The 18,692-nt window shown below is 39.6% G+C and overlaps 2 protein-coding genes across 4 annotated transcripts; both read right to left on the bottom strand.

The window, feature by feature from the left end:
* Positions 1 to 1,510: 1,510 nt before the first annotated feature.
* Positions 1,511 to 8,241, bottom strand: LOC110791745 (putative E3 ubiquitin-protein ligase RING1a). The gene is made up of 10 exons (XM_021996503.2): positions 7,813 to 8,241; positions 7,586 to 7,640; positions 6,357 to 6,415; positions 4,165 to 4,246; positions 3,601 to 3,721; positions 3,423 to 3,464; positions 2,754 to 3,215; positions 2,433 to 2,540; positions 2,107 to 2,322; positions 1,511 to 1,969 (listed from the first exon to the last, which is right to left on the bottom strand). Exons 1-10 carry the CDS (start codon positions 8,021 to 8,023, stop codon positions 1,937 to 1,939), a joined length of 1,389 nt encoding a protein of 462 aa, XP_021852195.2. The 5' UTR covers positions 8,024 to 8,241; the 3' UTR covers positions 1,511 to 1,936.
* A 3,450-nt stretch (positions 8,242 to 11,691) lies between these two features.
* Positions 11,692 to 13,765, bottom strand: LOC130464305 (ATP-dependent DNA helicase Q-like SIM). Of its 3 annotated transcripts, none has more exons than XM_056833817.1 (4): positions 12,967 to 13,765; positions 12,248 to 12,426; positions 11,920 to 12,139; positions 11,692 to 11,828 (listed from the first exon to the last, which is right to left on the bottom strand). In XM_056833817.1, the coding sequence occupies exons 2-4, from the start codon at positions 12,309 to 12,311 to the stop codon at positions 11,735 to 11,737; spliced, it is 378 nt and encodes a 125-aa protein (XP_056689795.1). In that variant the 5' UTR covers positions 12,312 to 12,426; positions 12,967 to 13,765; the 3' UTR covers positions 11,692 to 11,734. The 3 variants fall into 3 exon arrangements, with proteins under 3 accessions (XP_056689795.1, XP_056689794.1, XP_056689793.1); XM_056833816.1 differs by having other exon boundaries at positions 12,248 to 12,415; positions 12,967 to 13,764; XM_056833815.1 differs by having other exon boundaries at positions 12,248 to 12,543; positions 12,967 to 13,762.
* Between the last annotated feature and the right edge of the window lie 4,927 nt (positions 13,766 to 18,692).

Raw genomic sequence — 18,692 nt, 5'->3', positions numbered from 1 at the left:
TATTTATTACTTGGTGTATGGTTGGCTCCCATCACCTTTTCCTTTATGGAACTTTCTTTTGGCCCGTTCGAAGCTTATTCTAATTAAATTGTGAGTCAAGAGTCGAGTCAAGAGTCGAGTCTTGTATTCATGATTGATTGTTAATTAATATATGGCTTTTGCATGATGATTAGTACTTAGTGAGTGATGCATGTTTTAGTTTCATTCACTCTATTCTTGTAAGTACTCAGCTTTTGCTGACTACGTGCTTTGTTTGTTTTGGTCATGGCCTTTGCCTTAATGACCCTATGATGATCTATCATTTGCACTTGCATTGATGGGGAGTAGAATAATATAGCAGGTTGGTTGATCGGAATCATGTGGCTTGGGATGATCGAGAGAGTTGCATGTTTTCGTATTTTGAACTATTTAATTATACTTTAATTATGTTTGAAATGTTTGAACTATTTATACTTTGGTTTTTGGGCCGTTATGGTTCCAAATTGTAGGAGGCCTCAATATTTCATTAATTATGTTTTTAAAAGTTATTTGACATTAATTTCCGCTGCGTAATTCTGGTAATAGCCTTAACCGTTATCACGGTGGCGGTAATACTTTAGTAATTCCTTTATTTTAAGTTGGAAAATGGTTTTATAAAAGCAAAGAATTATTAGGGTGTTACACCCAATGTATACAAAAATTATTTCATAAAAATATTACGTAAAAGACGAGATATACTCCGTATAAATTTATGGTAAATGCTAGAAAAACAGTGCTAAAATTCTATTTGCACGTAATTGATAATACGAAATTGATTACATGCGAAGTCTTGTTATAATGGATACTTTTCTACACAACTATTATGCCTTGTACTATTTACATTACATTGTCTATAACCACATAACTATAAAATACTTATGTTGTCGTATTGGTAGAAGTAGGACATTGAAGCAATGAGAAAGGACTCAAAATGAAAGGGCGGGGAAAGGGTGTGGCAACAGATGGTAAGGAAAGTGGCACATAAGATTATGATGAAAGGGGAGGGGTAAAACCATAATCTCACTATTAACAAGGAAAAGATAAAAATAAACAATGAAGGAAATGGGGGGTATATTCGTAAATTCACTGTTACATGAATAATAAGCAATTATGTGTTAGGATAAGCCCGTTCTTTTGAAAGGGCCAAAGAAGTACGGAGTAGTTACTCCTAGGAAATGTATATAGCTAGCTGCTATAGCTACACTAGTTAATAGCCAATATACATGAATACATCCAAGACTAAAACTCAAGTTATTATATTTATAACCATAGCCCATAGGTAGATAGAAATAGCAACTTCCTTGGCACAAAATTCGCAGACAGATGGGTGCAATGTTGTCAGACAAGGGCCCAATCTTTACTTGTAAGCAAAGACACCATCAATGTCTTTCTCAACTGAACTAATCTACAAATTCAAAATTCTGGACCTTCATTCTTTCCACATACTGCTAGGGCTTAAAACTTAACAATTGTCAGACGACAGCAATGATCGTCGAATATCAACAGTCTTAAGACTGTAGCCAGTTGGGAACCAACTTAGGACCCATGTTTGGCATGTAAATTCAACATTAGATAAAATCATCCAAATGTTTGCTGGATAATGCTTAACTAATTTACAATCTATTTCATTGGCTAAAAAAAGTCTGGCATTTGCCAATAGCCATAAGTATAACTGCAATAAGACAGTGAACAACAACAGCTCCTATTCAAATAGCTTACACGTTAATGCAGACATAAACAACCACAAACCGTCAGCTAGAATCTTGAAGCCGTGAAGCTCAAACTCCAACCTAAAACATAATTTTCATTTTCATAATCTACCAACACCTGAAACTCTTACTTTTATGTGTATACTTCTTTTCCCTTTACAAATATGTGATGTGTTGGCCAACTCCTTGTGGCAGCCAACGGTATTCCTTTAGATTGACAACTTTTGCCGATAAGCCAACATCTGAAAATTGACATTAAAAAATCTGGACATTGTTAAAAACTAGACAACCACAGGAGGTCTATAGATTAGCACAAAATGGAAAGCATAAGGTAAACCTTGTACTTTCTACTTACAAAAGAAGGTAAAAAAAAGCTTACCAAGTGACCCCGGGTGAAATTGCTTGCGGCTTTAAGTCCAGCCAGAGTTTCTTCAGAATCCAACACTTGCAGCTCATCTTTGCATGCCTCAAATGCGGTAGAACTTGGTGTTTGGACTTGCATGGTCGACAAAGAGCTCAACTTTGAGCAGCATATGCCTTTCGCACCCAAAATTTCAACTTTATCAGGTGGCAGAGAAGTCTGAACAGCAATAAACTGCAAGAAGAAACATATAAGGCTGGCTTGCCACACAAGTAGGAGTGCTTATGGAATGAGGGGAATGCAGAAATGTCCTTTAATATACAAATTTGGATCAGATGATATACTTGGCATAATTGTCCCACGGATAAGGCTGGCTTGCCACACAAGTAGGAGTGTTGCAGAGAAGGTTCTTTCTGCTCATCAAGAGAAACAAGCACCACCTGAATATCCAACTGCAATACAAAAATTTATTTCAGCACCTTTACCAAAAGACTCGATTATAATCAAAACCATTGAACAAAGACTCATTTTATCATACTCCAGCAGTATATATAACTAATACGAAGTATTAAGTACAAGATATAATAAATGATCTAACTATTTGACAAAGATTGATTCTCAAATATCAACACATGCAGACATGCAACCAAATGTAATTATATTACCTCACTTTCGTTTTGGTCCCAGGTCCGGAAATAATCAGTCAACCTAGCAAAGCGGCTGCGGGAATGCTTGACATTACCACCATTTCCGCTCCCATATCTAGTACTACTCCTCAAGCCACCTTTGCCCCACGCAAGAATTTCTGAGGTTCCAACAAATGCTGGTGGTGCAACCACAGCTTCCCTCTGCACCTCCTGATCATTTTCATCACCGCCTCCATCTCCACAAACAGAAGCTGCCGCTGGTGATGGCGGAACTCTCCATCTCTTGGGTCTTTTAGGTTTAGGCTCTGTGCAACGTTCTTCTGCAGAAGATGAATCTTTACCACCATCATGACCATTAGCATCATCATCATCTTCAGAGCGATAGTTTCTTCTTCTTCGATAGTTACCCGACGATCTTCTTCTTTTACGGCCAAGCGCCTCTGTCTGTCGACGAAAAGTTTGGGCAATTGCAGCTTGAATCTGTTCAAGTATTTCTAGTTTCAATAGTTTGATGAAAATAAACATGGATCTCTAGTCAGAGACTAGCCGCATCACTGCATTTAAACGTAAAACCCACAAACAAGAAGCATTGATGCCAGAGCTGACAATAAATGTTTATGTCTGCAAGAAATACATATGCATGTATAAAAGCACTGTAATCAGTACCCTAGAAGAATAAGTGCTCACCTGTTTGTTTCGAACTATTTCCTCTTCCTGAAAAGCCAAATCCTGTCACCCAATAATTATCAGATTTGCCAATTAGAAAGAAAAAAACATGGAGAAATCACAGTTGGGTGAAGAGAGTGCACGTTTACAATGCATCTAACCGAAGTATGTCAAACAAATAGCTATTCGAGAAGCATACCTCTTCTTCATATTGATCAATATCTGGATATATCGCCGCAATCAGTGCATCATAATTGGGATCATCTCTTAAAGACCGACGACTAGCACAATGTAAGCGGCACGCAGGGCATTCATTGTTCCTGGACATAATTTTTCAGGAGAAAAGGGTTTACCATCTGGCACGCAAAATAAAATAAATAAAACACTCCAATGGCATATTCGTTACCATTGCCAAAACTGAAATCTAGTAGTATTACCGAACAAGCCCTAGACCAGTTGACAGGGTTGTGCCCTAGAAATGTAATTATCCCCCCCACCCAAAAAAAAAAAAGAGTAGGATGTGCAAAGCAAAACCCTACATAAAGGTAGAGGCTATTTTCCAATTGAACTTTAATGTAAAAATGCAAAGACCCATCTTCTAGTCTATGATAAAATAAGAAATGCAGGTAGTTTATAAGCTTAGTCCACAGCGATCCAAAGCCAAAATATGATGCATCTTGGTTCAATGGAGATGGACAATGTTCGATCCTTAAAAGCAACAGCGAATGCACATAAAATAAGTAATTAGCACATCCAAATATACCCCATCCGCATTGATTTGTCAATGCACTCTCTGCAGAAGCGATGAAGACATTCCATAACTGTTCTTGTCTTCCGGATGATCCCTAGCATAAGGAAGAGAGAACTGTAAGTGTTAAGGTACCAACCAGAGAAAACAAAGTTTTAAGTTACCTATGACTAACAAAAAAGCTTTAGCTGAATATAAGATAATTTAGCGAGTAAGACATCTCAATTGCATTAAGTTGTTGTTTGAGAAACTTTATCCCTAGACTCAAGTATTAAAGCTAGCAACTTTAGATTAATGAACAAGTTGGAGATTAAAATATCATGTTTGTTTCATTGAAGTTACTGGGTACTCATTCTTAGGAGTAGCACAAAACAAACCAAAAATTGTGGCAATTTGGAAAAAACTTAGAGGAAAACAGTTGGCTTTCCCTATTTGATGACTTCATAAGCTGACGGTTAAATACAGGAGCAGAGAAAAAATGAAAGAGCCAGGTAGGCAGGTATCTTGCTAGATTGAAAGTTGAAATAACCTACGTATGTTTATGCTTTACATATACTTTTTTTTTCGATAGAACATTACATCTACATTTAAGACACGCGATGTTGCCAATTTAAATATTAGATTAAGTTACCAGAACGGTGACATACTATACAAAAACAAATTCAACAAAGTAATGTGACCTTTTTACTCCAATCCATTCACAACTAACATAATGTCCAATCTAGCTCGGGTTAATAATTTAAAAAAACATAATGTTAATGTATCCATTCACAACTAACATAATGTCCAATCAGAACATTATGTTAGTCAAGTCCTGAAATAATTAAAACTATCACTGAAAAGTAACAAAAAGAACTCGGGTTCACAAGAAAAACTGTGCATCAGCTCAAATTGCTCAACGTTTCCCCCAACTCCTACAGTCAATGATCATGAGATCGTGCACAACAGCTAGTTCTTCATTAACTAGCCTCAACAGGAGGCCAAGTAACTCTCTAATACACACACAAGTTCCTTTTTCTCTGACCATCAATTAATGCCTTTAACCACAACAAAAATCACAGCAAGTATGGATCTCTCCATAAATGGGGTCTAAAGAGGTCCAGTGTATGCAGCCACATTAACCGGTCCAGTGTTGGGTTCTTCCCTTGACTGTCAAAGAACAAGAAATACTGCAGCATTATCAGTCCATTTCTGATTGCTTGACACTTCTAAAGCACTTAATATGGAAATCAGGCTCCAAAAGCGCCAATAGTTCATTAACGTCACTGACCAAATGGCAAATCGTAGGTCTTCTGCCAAGAAAAAAATGTCTGGCAAGCTATGCTGAACTCACACACAAACCACCCAGATCAGCAGGAGAGCTTAGCTAACGTACACTAGTCTCATGGCAAACTTAGTATAAGATGTTTTGGGGGAAAAAAACAAGGTCTCAGTTGGCAAATAAAATGTGTATCCTAATTTTGACTGAACAATTGGCAAATTAATTCTTTCAATGAGGGACTCACGTATTGATCCGCATCAACAGTTTACACTAAAAGAAGTGACAGACTGTAACTTACAGCTCTGAACCTAATAAAAAGAATCAGGCATTCAGGCTTACAGCAGATAATATCCAAGAAATCTACAAATATGGCACCCTCTTCATGAAATGCTAAACTAGCAGAACATGACAAACTAATTCTATGACTCATTATAATCTGCAGCATTTTCTTAAACCTGTTAACAAAATGTAGCCATTGCAATCAATCATTTGACTATCAACACATGTCACAAACCTGAACAGAAATTTCGAGCAAAGTAATTCTATGACTCATTATAGTACATAAGCAGATAATCTTCTACTTTTATAAGAGTCCATTAGACATCGCTGCTGAATATAGAGTTCTTCACCACAAAGAGAGATCCGTATAACGGGAGGGGGGGGTTAACATTGATATAAGTAAATCTAAAATAACAAAGGTGAGATGGTTACACTAAACGAATAATTGGACAAAAAATCCATTTCTTAGCTCATATTTGAAGCATTGGAGGGGGGAAATCCTCTTCAGTTACATACACTGTCCATTAAGTAAAACGGATGCAGTTTTGAACATGAACAAAACAGCACCAAAATCCTACTTGCAAAGCATTCACATGCATAATTAGGAAAAACATGATGTTAATGTATCCATCAATAATTTCAACAGCAAAGGATATCTCAATCTTACCAAGACAAATTGGACATTGCACTTCCTTGCGAATATCGGACAGTTTAACTACGATGAATCTGCTAGGACACAAAAAAAAATAGAGCATCACAACAAGCGGTGACAAATAGAATTACATGTGAATACCCATAGCAAAAAATTTGAACAAAAACAGTCAACACTGGATTCTGATTCAAACGGGTCTCTATGAAAAATGCATGCATTATGGCCACTCAAAGGAGTGAAAAAACCAACAATCTACTCATAAAATCCAAAAAAGGAAGAAAACCCAAGAGGTAGATAGTATCCAGAAATGATATACCCACATAAATAGCTAGGGTATCATGCAATTATTGATATTGCACATTAAGTATATGTCCAAGAAGCGTAATACGGAGTACAAGATAAAACTGCCCAACACACTCAAAACCCTGTTCATTGTCTCAAACTAATATAAGCCCATGTACCAGGGAGTCAGGGAAAAATGTTGGTTCTCAAGAACCCGAAGAAAGAGACAAAGCTAGGATCCGAGATAGAAGTAATAAACTAAAACACTGAAAAATGAAGAAGCCAAACTAGTAAGGAGATGGTTTCCCAATACAAGAAGACTCGAGAAAGAAGAGCACAAGTCTTACAGCCCAGGATGGTAGAATTCATCATCATATTATATATTGCATGCCAACAGCAAGTTTCCAGTCAAAGAATAACATAATCAAAACGAAAAACTTCAATGAGGTGAAGTAAAATTCTTTCGTACATGACAAGCAGGAAATACAACGCAACTTGATGTGACAAACAGAGCTGTAAACTTCAATCATTCAGCAACAGAGAAAAACATTGGTCACGGAAAAATCCATCATCTACGCAAGGACACGAGACCCTCTTACACATGGAAACCAACTATCTTAGTTGGTGAAAGTCTCCCTTAGTGGTACAGAAGACCTCTACCAAATCTCTTCTACATCATTGCGGCTCTCACAGGCTCAACACCAAAAGAAAAAACGAGACTCGCTTAGAAGATAGCAAAAGGCACGTCTAAACAAACTAGACGCCGCTTTTAATGCATGAATGAACAACGCAAAATTACGACAAACTAAAAGAGGAAAATCAAGAAGTTTTGTGCAGTTTGATCTGCGAGCTTCTCCGCCATATATCTCAAACATGTCAAAAATGCTGGTTCTTACGAATATCTCTCAAATTTTGCACAACATTAATCATCCACAGAATAGAGTGAGGAGAGAGAGGCTTACTCATCATCATTGACGTCATCATCATCACTGGTACACTCTAAAGTTCGATCGGGCACTGAAAAACAAACAACAACAAAATCGCATCAAACGTCAAAAATGTTAGCTCGTTTTGCTCGTAGTTACTCGCAACAATTTCTTCAATTGAATCGAGAAACCACAAATGTCAGTTGAAGAAGAACGAATTCGAAGGAGAAAAAAAAACACGAAGAAATAAAACAACAACTAACCTGCGCCGCCGCCATGTTTATCTTCATCCTTTTCTGCATCTTCTTGTTGTTGTTCATCATCATCAGCGGCAACAACATCGTTTTGTTCTTCACCTTCAACGGGCTCGTCTACGTCTTCCTCCGCCTCGTCTCCTTCGTGATTTACGGCAGCGTTGTGAGGAGGATCCTCGTCGGAGTACTTCTCCTCCGCCGAACGTTTCTGCGCTGGCATTGTGTGGAGAACTGCTGAAGAGAGAGAAAATAGTTTAACCACTCCGATCCACCACCGCAAAAAGTAAACGCTACGGTCTCGTTGATTTCACCGGCGGCGGTGGTGACGGCGAGGAGAGAGAAAACAAAAGGATAGGAGGGTGGTTGAGTATTGTTTGCTGCTTCTCTTCTTGTGTCGTTGAAGAGGAGTTTTATAGAAAAAAAATTCGGATTTGCAGAGCTTCCTTTTTTTTTCTACAAAAATAATTCTGACTATTCAATTTTCTTTTCTTTTCTTTTCTTTATTTTTAACGGATTTATAGACGAGACGCATCACTTTAAGATAATCGTGAAATAACTGCGTTATCATGTGAGTGAAACGCTGCGTTTCCGTTATATGAATTAGTATCTGAAGCCACGTGGTTTACAGGAAGGAGCGCGTTTAATTACATGTGAATGTGATTAAGGACGTGTGTTTGTATTTTTTGCTTTTTCCAGCATTTTATGTTTTTATTTACCTCCCGCCGTTATACTAAGAGTATTTCAGTTCAGTATCGGAGTACTCATCTAGCTAAACGGAATACTCCGTATTAAATACTCTTCCCCGTCCCATATTGGAACGATTTGATATTAACATGTTTGTTGTGTGTAGGATACTTATTTTCTTATACTCACAACCAACCTTTTAACTCAGGATAGTGAATTTATTGAATACTTTTAAGAAGGTGCATGAAACGCGGAAAATTTGGGTTCTACTAATTATACAGGGTTTAAGACACATGCTGGCATATTTGGAATAGGAGGGTGACAAAAAAATTCATGAGATGTTTAGTGATTGGGTATTCATTACTCGACCACTAGGTAGTTTTTGTAGTTATGCAAAAAACATGTGTCATTGTTTGATTAGAAGCAGAGGTAGTGGGTAACTTTATGTTAAGGTTTTGTTATCATTTTCCTAAACCACTTACATATATTAAAATAAGTTAACGCCTATTCCGTGGGGATGCAGGTTGTGAAGGATTTGAGCTTGAGATGCGTTGTCGTTGAGAGTTATAACTAGCTTGGTGGCCATTGATGCGTTGCGTAGAGGTAAGAGGGTAGCAACACCTTTTATTTAGTAGTTGAAAACACGGTTAATTTTTGTTCTTTTTTGATGATATTGTGTGGTATTTTGTTAAACGTAGTGGGAATAAAATAGCTCGTAATTTGGCTTACTTCCAGCCTTGGGAATTTGGTCAAAGATTATGGGAGAATGAACTCCCGAGTAGTGTTTTGGACGTAGTTGCTAGCAGTTTATTAATATAAGCTTAAGAATAATCTATTCAAGATTATTGCTACTCGTGCTATATTATCTTGATTATATTAAATTGTACTTGTTGTGGGATCTTTTACGGTGCTGACGTGGCACGCGTTCCTCGGAGGTATCAAGTATGACCTGGCACGAACTTCTGGCAACCTGCAAAACAAGAATATTCCCGTAGGAATATTCCCTCCGATGCTTAAGTAAGTATAAGCTAGAGAGATAAGTAATTTGTAGAGAGAATGCAGAGCAAATATAGTTTTAGGTTGGTGGGAATGAATTGATTGCCTTTACCTTGGGATCTGAGCTATTTATAGTGCTAGGGTTTCTTTGGAACTGATCCCTCAACCCTAGCTGTGGGGTGCGTGCCCCTTGGGGATTTAGGACACGTGTCATTTGGCCAACAATGATGAGCCTTTTACAAATTGGACCTGGCTTCTTAGAGAAGATGGGCTTTCCAAAATGGGGCTGCTCTTATTTCGTTTAGGTACCAGGTTTGGGCCTACTTCCTAGGCTTGGGCCCAGCTGGCCTGTATTGGTCATTGTAGATTCTTTGGGCCTTATGGTGGAGATATTCAAGCCCACATCATTTGCCCCTCATGAGGAGTGAAAACAGACGTTAGTTTTCACTGCTCTTGGAGTGTTCAATGGGATGACGACGCGTGGCAGGGGTAATCATTTCTTACCCCTCTATAAATAAGTGGCCATTTTGAGTGACTTTCCTCCTCATTTCTAGCGATTATTTGAGAGCTATAAGAGGAGGTGATTTCCGGCGTCTTTACATCCACCGAAGTTCACTGTAGCGCCGCCACAATCTTCAAATCCTTGTTCTTGCAGTTCTTCATCAAAGTTCTTCACAAACTTTGATCTATCAGGTAATGCTTTCTTTTGGGGAAATTTGTTTGTTGATTTTGATCCTTCCCACTTCTCTTTGTTTTTCTTAACTATGCAAGGGGTACGTCAAACTGAGGGCGTCAACTTGTCCTTTTGACGCCTTCCCTTTTCAAGTAATGCCCCGTGTCTTGAGCCAAGTCTTCAGCCTGTGCAGGATTTCATGGCGCGAATAAAGGACGAAGAGCAATTCGAAGGGGAATCTTCTTCTCCCATAGAGGAGGACGTCCCCGAGCGCGCCGATGTCGCGCCGACGAGCACGTCAGGTGGGGAGGAAGGTCACCTTCACCCACTAGTGGAAAAAGGGTCATTTGCATCGCACTTTTAAGCACATTTGCGTCGCACATCGTGCGTGGCAAAAGCTCTCGACGCAAATGACTAAAAGTCATTTGCGTCGCACATTTATGCGACGCAAATGAACCTTATTTGCGTCGCACAATTAGCTAATGTGCGACGCAAATAACTTTTCAGGCATGGTGCTGAAAAGTCATTTGCAACGCACATTAGCTAAATGTGCGACGCAAATGACTTTTCAATATGTTAAAAAAAATGTCATTTGCAACGCACATTAGCTAAATGTGCGACGCAAATGACTTTTCAATATGTTAAAAAAAATGTCATTTGCAACGCACATTAGCTAAATGTGCGACGCAAATGACTTTTCAATATGTTAAAAAAAATGTCATTTGCGTCGCAGATTAGCTAAAGTGCGACGCAAATGACTTTTGGATATTCTAAAAAAAATGAGCTGCTGATTTTATTTAATCCATAGATTAAATAAAATAAGCAGCTTTCAGTACTAGTATATTCAGAGCATAAAAATAAAAGTAAACTAGGTGAAAATTTTGACAATATTTCCTTTGTAATTTGACCCTCCCCAATACCGGGAATGTTATAATACATTAATATATACCTGTCAAAACAGTTTACAACCCAATAAAAGGCAAATTCACCATAGATCAACCAACATGTTGATAACCTAACTACACTTTAAACATAAAAGTTTAAGTAAATATTACAATAAACTAGCTAAATATCGACATTGCTCATAATGTAATCAGCCCAAAGAAAACAAACAAAAATAGCAGAACAATCACATTCTTAGCAACAAAGGCAATACATATTCACCCTTATTAAGAAAAGAAAAACATTAGAGTTGCATAACCCCAAACCTACTCTCAACAGGAGGTATAATAGTCTGCTAGTCTTGCTACCATTTGCAGTTTGAATTGCATTCAGAACAATTATATTCATATAAGGAAACAATAATTAAACCTCAATTATATGGGAACATTTCAGAAAAAGTAATAAACGCTAGCAAGAATTGGGGAATCAACCACAGAACATTAAAATTTGAACTTAGACCTCACAATAATCAAACACACGAGCTGTTATTTATTGTATGCACAAAATGGCAATGTGAAAAACATGTATCATTGGATAAGCAACTGAACATTTCAAACATAAGACATCCAAGGTGAGCAAGGGTGAAACCTGTAATCAGGTCTAAAGTCATGTCCCCATTTTGAAACACAATGTACTTCATCGATGGCAAATAAAGCTATTCCACGGTTCTCCGCAAGCCTCTGAAGTGGACTTATTAGTATGCATTATACACCTCATCAGACAGTGAAAGCTGACATCATACAGTCCCAAGTGACAACATCAGGGCATTTAGAAACAATTCAAACTACAAGCAATACCAGATGATGTACAAATGTGTTCACCTAAGCAGTGTTTCGAGGCAAACGTATACAACGGAATACATGCCGTTCATTGCTTTCTTCTCAACGGTGTTATCTGGTTGTCCTGATCCAAGGAAACATGCAGAGATGCCATGTTTTGATAGCTTTAAGCACTGGTCATGCATCAAGCTTATCAATGGAGAAATCACGACCACGACCTTCCTTGTCAAAAGCGCAGGTAGCTGAAAGCACAGAGATTTCCCTGTAGAAACATTAAAGCCTCAAAAACATTGACACAGTATATACATTGTACAAAGGATTCAAGAAGAAATGCACAGAAAAGGGAGAATAAGAATCAGAAAATAAATACCAGACCATGTTGCTGCAAGAACAAGACAGTCTTGCTGAGAAAACCAAGCACCAAGAGCTTCCATTTGAAAACTTTTCAACCCGGAGTACCCAAAATGTTTACGCAGCAGGCTGTTGGCTTTCTGGTCCCAGTCTGGTCCAAGTTCTACATCCTCTACTGTTCTATGGGCTGAGTTCAGACTGTAAGATGTCAGCGAAGATTTCTTCAAGGTTCCAAAAGACTAAATTAGTTGTTTTTTCTGTCATATATGTGGCATATGTGTGTCTATTAAGTTCTTGCTTCTACTGCAGGGTTGCCTAGCAATCATGGTAGACAAAGAAAAAAATCCAAAGGTAAATCTTACTGAATTTTTTCAACTGGATGGACTATATGTTTCATGATATTGTCTTAGCTAGTTAATGAATCTCTTTTAAGAGTTCGACATAATCAAAATCCTAAAATCAAAATCAAAATCTAGGGTTCAAACAATCAAAATTTAGATTCATCTGAAATCAAAATCCTAAAATCAAAATCAAAATCCTAAACAGATTCGACATAATCAATAACAAACTACAACATCTGAAATCAAAATCCTAAAATGAAGAGTTCAAACAATCGTAAAATAAATACTCAAAATCACCAACTAACTAACATAATTAAGCCCTAGATTCATCAAAACAATATGAAAAAGTTGCAAAATTAATTAAACATGGAAATCACGGTAGGGAGAGAGAAAATACCTTTAGATCGAAACAAGGTATTCAAGGTCGGTGGCGATAAAAACCGAAACTCCAGCACCAACACTTCGGCGTTGTTATGGCGGTGTAACTCGGGACCAACTCGGTCTGAGTCGACTCAACAGATTCCCCAAAAACTCAGCCCCACTTCCACCGCACCCAGATGAGTCGCCGCCGAGTCATCCACCTCAGAGCTGGAGTTTGCAGAGAATGCGGCTTGAAATCCGGCTGAAGACGTCATCGCTTTCAGATCTGGGTTTGCCTCCTTCGTATTCGCTAAGCTTGAATTTTAAAACAAATTTGAGATATTGGGATGATTTGGTGAGAGGAGACTTTGAAGGGAAAGCTCGATACTGATTCTGAAGGAGAGACAGAGAAGCTTTGGAATTTCAACAATGGAGATCTGGAAATTATGAGAGAGAAAGAGTTTGGGGAGGCAGGAAATGTATGAGGGAGAAAGGGAATGGGAGCAGGGCGTCGCACCAAATTAAAAAAGAAAAGGAAAAGGTAATAATTAAATTTTAATTAGAAACCGAAAATTTTTTACCTCCTTTGCGTCGCCGATTAGTAAATCTGCGACGCAGATGACTCTAAGAGTCATCTGCGTCGCAGATTAGTAATTCTGCGACGCAAAGGAGGTAATATTTTGCGTCGCATTATTATTAATCTGCGACGCAAATGACTTTAAGAACATCTTAGAGTCATCTGCGTCGCAGATTAGTAATTCTGCGACGCAAATGACTAATTTTAATGCTTAAAACTGTCAATTGCGTCACATGTTTAAATGTGCGAGGCAAATATGGTGATGCAAATGATTGTTTTTCCACTAGTGACCCCAGCGCAATCTTTCCATTTCAGCCGTGGCTGAACTTCCTCACCCTCAAGGGGAAGGACTATGGGAGGCCTCTGATTCTAGGCTCGGAATATAAGTTTCGTATGCCGGCTGGTATGGACTGCACCAGCTTTGGACTGGTGGAAGGGGAATTCGCCGTGTACGGCTCTTTTCTGAAGCTTGGTATGAGATTCCCCCCTCACCCCTTTGTGGTGTAGTTGCTGGACGGCTTCAACATTGGCCTAAACCAAATGTCCCCCAACTCTTGGGCGGGTGTGTTCGGCTATATCGCCCGTTGTGAGCTCGAAGGTATCACTCCCTCCTTCCCGGCGTTCCTAAGGATCGCCTCCATGTCCCAAGTTTCAAAAGCCGCCGCGGGTTGGCTAATTCCTACATACAAGGGAGCTTATCGGACGGTGATGGGCAAGGCGTCCAAATGGCATCACTTGAGGAAAAAGTGGGTGGTTATCAAAACCACAAATTTGGAGATGAGCGAGCGGATGAGACGTTGGAACGTCAAGCCCAACTTGGTTGGAAAGGGCAGCTCTTTCCCTCCGGTCTCCGCCGCTCTCTGGGAACGGATCTCGTCTTTGTTCAAGGCCAAGCCACTAATAGTCAAGGACAAGACGGCCTACATACCCGAGGGATGGTTGCCTCATCTGGATCAACTGGGCGATCCCATTTTCCTCTCGGTGGTGGGTTTGTGTCTGTATATGCCGAGAGGTAATGTATCTATACTTCCAATCTTTCACTGTTTCATCAAAACTATACTAATGTCTTTATTTGTTTTTTCAGACGAGGCCATGGATAAGCTGGACGACGCCTCTAAAGGCCAAGTGGATATGCCGTCCTGGCTGGCAAAGGTACTTGACGCCAGCACCTATAAGGCTTGGCAGCGTCAGCAGGCGGCCGAGCAAGTCGTCCTAGAGCAGATGGCTCCCCCTCCTGCTGAGGAGAAGGCATTGATCAGGCCTTCCTATGTAATTCCCTTGATTGTTTGCAACTTATATGTTCTCATTTCTTCAAAAGGCAAGGAAGGCGGCCACGGACGCGGCACCTTCTTCTAAGCGCAGGGCTGGCGGCACAGGGAAACCCGTCTTCAAGTCAACGGCTTCGAAGGCTCCTAAGGTGTTTGCCGTCCCCAAGGCTGCATCCGCTTCTCCTAGCCTCTAGAAAGCTGGAGCGACGGCCGATCTGTTAGGTTATGATACATATGACAATACATAAATCATGCGGAAACAACCATTAAGCCAGGAATACATATTATTTACACATAATCATATAGCATAATTTAGATGCATACTTTTTGTTGCGTGCCTTCCCTAGCTGCGCCCGAACCGAACAAGAACAAGTCTTTAGGACTCCAAGTGTCGTCCCTCCGTAGATAGTCCACAGCACGTCCGGATCCGCCTTAAGATTGACCAACTAGAATCGCCCTTAAGGTACTAGAATTTTCGGCACTATTGAGCAAGGAATGTGGCTGAATTTTTCTCTCAAAACTCACTTTGAATACTTGAATTAATCTCTTAAAATATGTGACCCTAGGCACGTATTTATAGAGTTATGGAAAGGGAATTGTAATCCTAGTAGGACACGAATTAATTAAACTTAGAATCCTACAAGAACTCTAATTAATTAATTTATCCTTTTAGGAATAGGAATTTAATCATATACTAACTTTAATAGTTTTAGGAATCATGCATGAACACAAACTCACACACACACGGCAGCCACAAGGGCCGCCCATGCGCGTGCGTGCGAGTAGCAGCCCACGCAGCGAGGCCCACGCAGCCGTGGCCTTGGCGCGCGCTGGGCCTGCCTTGCGGTAGGCCTGGGCGCTGCCTTGGCTGGGCTTGTGGCGCGCGTTTGGCTTGCTGGGCGATGGCCCGACTTCGTGCTGGGCCTTCGTCCGGCAGGCCTCGTCCGATGCTAATTCGTACGATACGCTTCCGATTAAATTCCCGGTTCCGGAATTCATTTCCGATACGAACAATATTTAATATTTCCGATTCCGGAATCAATTTCCGTTTCGAACAAATATTTAATATTTCCGTTTCCGGAATTATTTTCCGATTCCGATAATATTTCCGATTCTGACAATATTTCCGTTTCCGGCAATATTTCCGATTCTGGTAATATTTCCATTTCCGATAACATTTTCCGATACGTACCATGTTTCCGTTTCCGGCAACATCTACAACTTGGATAATATTTATATTTCCGATTCGATCCATATTTCCGTTTCCGGCAATATCATCGTTTCCGGAGTATTCATTTCTTGCCTGTGACGACCTCAGCTCCCACTGAAACCAAGATCCGTCGATTCCGAATATCCATAGATGGAGTATCTAATGCCATTAAATACTTGATCCGTTTACGTACTATTTGTGTGACCCTACGGGTTCAGTCAAGAGTAAGCTGTGGATTAATATCATTAATTCCACTTGAACTGAAGCGGCCTCTAGCTAGGCATTCAGTTCACTTGATCTCACTGAATTATTAACTTGTTAATTAATACTGAACCGCATTTATTAGACTTAACATAGAATGCATACTTGGACCAAGGGCATTATTTCCTTCAGTCTCCCACTTGTCCTTAGGGACAAGTGTGCATTTCCTAATTCCTTTGTCGCTCGATGCTTGCTCTTGAACATAAGGTAAGAGTTGTCATCCTTATTATGTCCAGAGGTGTTTCTCGGTTTCAAAGTTCAACTGATCAAATAAACAGATAATCATAGCCTATGATTCATCCGAGCACGGCCATGCATTTCACAGTTTCTAGCTCTCCGAGTGGCCTTGTACAACTTTTAAGCATCTCATCCCGATTTATGGGAGGACAATCCCAATCTTGCGATCTTGAGATTAGACTTCGTTTGATAGGTGATTACCTGAGCGTTGCCTTTATAGCCTCCTTTTACGGTGCGACGGTTGGTCAACGTCAAAGCAACTAGTTCTCAAACAAGTAATCTCAAATCACTCAGGTATTGAGGATTTAGTGTCTAATAATTTAATGAAATTTACTTATGACAGACTTTCATCTCTTACAGTAAAGTTTCATAGGTCTTGTCCGATACTAGTCTTCCCAAAGTAAGTATCTATGCAAATGATTATGACATTGCCATGTCCACATAGTTCAAGAAACAGAACTACTAGTCATCTTGCATTCTAGTCGTCTAACGTTTTCTATGCGTCCAATTTTATAGAAAACTCCGACTAGGGACCATTTTCAAACTTTGACATTCAAGTTCACTTGATAGACATTTCTTAGTCACAGGACTGGTCCTGACAGTCTATCTTGAATATATCGTCAAATTGAAGGGACTCATCATTTAATAAACCACAAATTAAATGGAAAAATGAATTCTTTTCATTTATTGTGAATGATTAACCAATAATGTTTTACAAAGATTTAAACTCTAAAACTTTAAAACATTAAACAGAGACATCAAAGCCATTCTCCAATATGCCTGATTCCCATAGCTGCAGTGTGCGAGTTGTGCTTCGCCTGCGGCAGAGGTTTAGTTAATGGATCTGATATGTTGTCATCAGTTCCAATTTTTCTTATCTCGACTTCTTTTCTTTCAACGAACTCTCGTAGAAGGTGAAATCTACGAAGTACATGCTTGACTCTCTGGTGGTGTCTAGGCTCTTTTGCCTGTGCAATAGCTCCGTTATTGTCACAATACAGGGCTATTGGTCCTTTAATGGAGGGGACTACACCAAGTTCACCTATGAACTTCCTTAGCCATATAGCTTCTTTTGCTGCTTCATGTGCAGCAATGTACTCCGCTTCAGTTGTAGAATCCGCAATGGTGCTTTGCTTAGCACTTTTCCAGCTTACTGCTCCTCCGTTGAGGCAGAAGACAAACCCAGACTGTGATCTGAAATCATCTTTGTCGGTTTGGAAACTTGCGTCCGTATAGCCTTTAACAATTAATTCATCATCTCCACCATAGACCAGGAAGTCATCTTTGTGCCTTTTCAGGTACTTCAGAATGTTCTTGGCAGCAGTCCAATGCGCCTCTCCTGGGTCTGACTGGTATCTGCTCGTAGCACTGAGTGCGTACGCAACATCCGGGCGTGTACATATCATAGCATACATTATTGAACCAATCAATGATGCATATGGAATCCCATTCATTCGTCTACGCTCATCAGGTGTTTTTGGGCACTGAGTCTTGCTTAGAGTCATTCCATGAGACATGGGTAGGTAGCCTCGCTTGGAGTCCGCCATCTTGAACCTATCAAGCACCTTATTGATATAAGTGCTTTGACTAAGTCCAATCATCTTTTTAGATCTATCTCTGTAAATCTTGATGCCCAATATGTACTGTGCTTCTCCTAGATCCTTCATCGAAAAACATTTCCCAAGCCAAATCTTGACAGAGTTCAACATAGGAATGTCATTTCCGATAAGCAATATGTCGTCGACATATAATACTAGGAAAGCAATTTTGCTCCCACTGACCTTCTTGTATACACAAGATTCGTCCGCGTTCTTGATGAAACCAAAGTCCTTGACTGCTTCATCAAAACGTATATTCCAGCTCCTGGATGCCTGCTTCAATCCATAGATTGATTTCTTTAGCTTGCATACCTTTTTAGCATTCTTTGGATCCTCAAAACCTTCAGGCTGTGTCATAAACACAGTTTCTGTTAAAACGCCGTTTAAGAAAGCAGTTTTGACATCCATCTGCCATATTTCGTAATCGTAATATGCAGCGATTGCTATCATTATCCGAATAGACTTTAGCATTGCAACTGGTGAAAAGGTTTCATCGTAATCCACACCGTGGACTTGCCTGTAACCTTTTGCAACCAATCTAGCTTTGAAAACTTCAAGTTTCCCATCCTTGTCCTTTTTCAGTTTGAAAACCCATTTGCTTCCAATGGCTTG

This window comes from Spinacia oleracea, chromosome 6 (assembly GCF_020520425.1).
Source record: "Spinacia oleracea cultivar Varoflay chromosome 6, BTI_SOV_V1, whole genome shotgun sequence".
In the NCBI taxonomy this organism is placed as follows: domain Eukaryota; kingdom Viridiplantae; phylum Streptophyta; class Magnoliopsida; order Caryophyllales; family Amaranthaceae; genus Spinacia; species Spinacia oleracea.
This window is presented reverse-complemented; position numbering and strand designations above follow the sequence as displayed.

Coding starts and splice junctions, on each gene's coding strand:
- LOC110791745 (XM_021996503.2), bottom strand. CDS start 8,023: ATGCCAGCGCAGAAACGTTCGGCGGAGGAGAAGTACTCCGACGAGGAT. Junction 6,416..7,585: donor GATGACGTCAATGATGATGA/GTAAGCCTCTCT, acceptor GTGTCCTAGCAG/ATTCATCGTAGTTAAACTGT. Junction 3,216..3,422: donor AAATAGTTCGAAACAAACAG/GTGAGCACTTAT, acceptor ATACTTGAACAG/ATTCAAGCTGCAATTGCCCA.
- LOC130464305 (XM_056833817.1), bottom strand. CDS start 12,311: ATGGAAGCTCTTGGTGCTTGGTTTTCTCAGCAAGACTGTCTTGTTCTT. Junction 12,140..12,247: donor TCTTGCAGCAACATGGTCTG/GTATTTATTTTC, acceptor ATGTTTCTACAG/GGAAATCTCTGTGCTTTCAG. Junction 11,829..11,919: donor TGCCTCGAAACACTGCTTAG/GTGAACACATTT, acceptor GTATGATGTCAG/CTTTCACTGTCTGATGAGGT.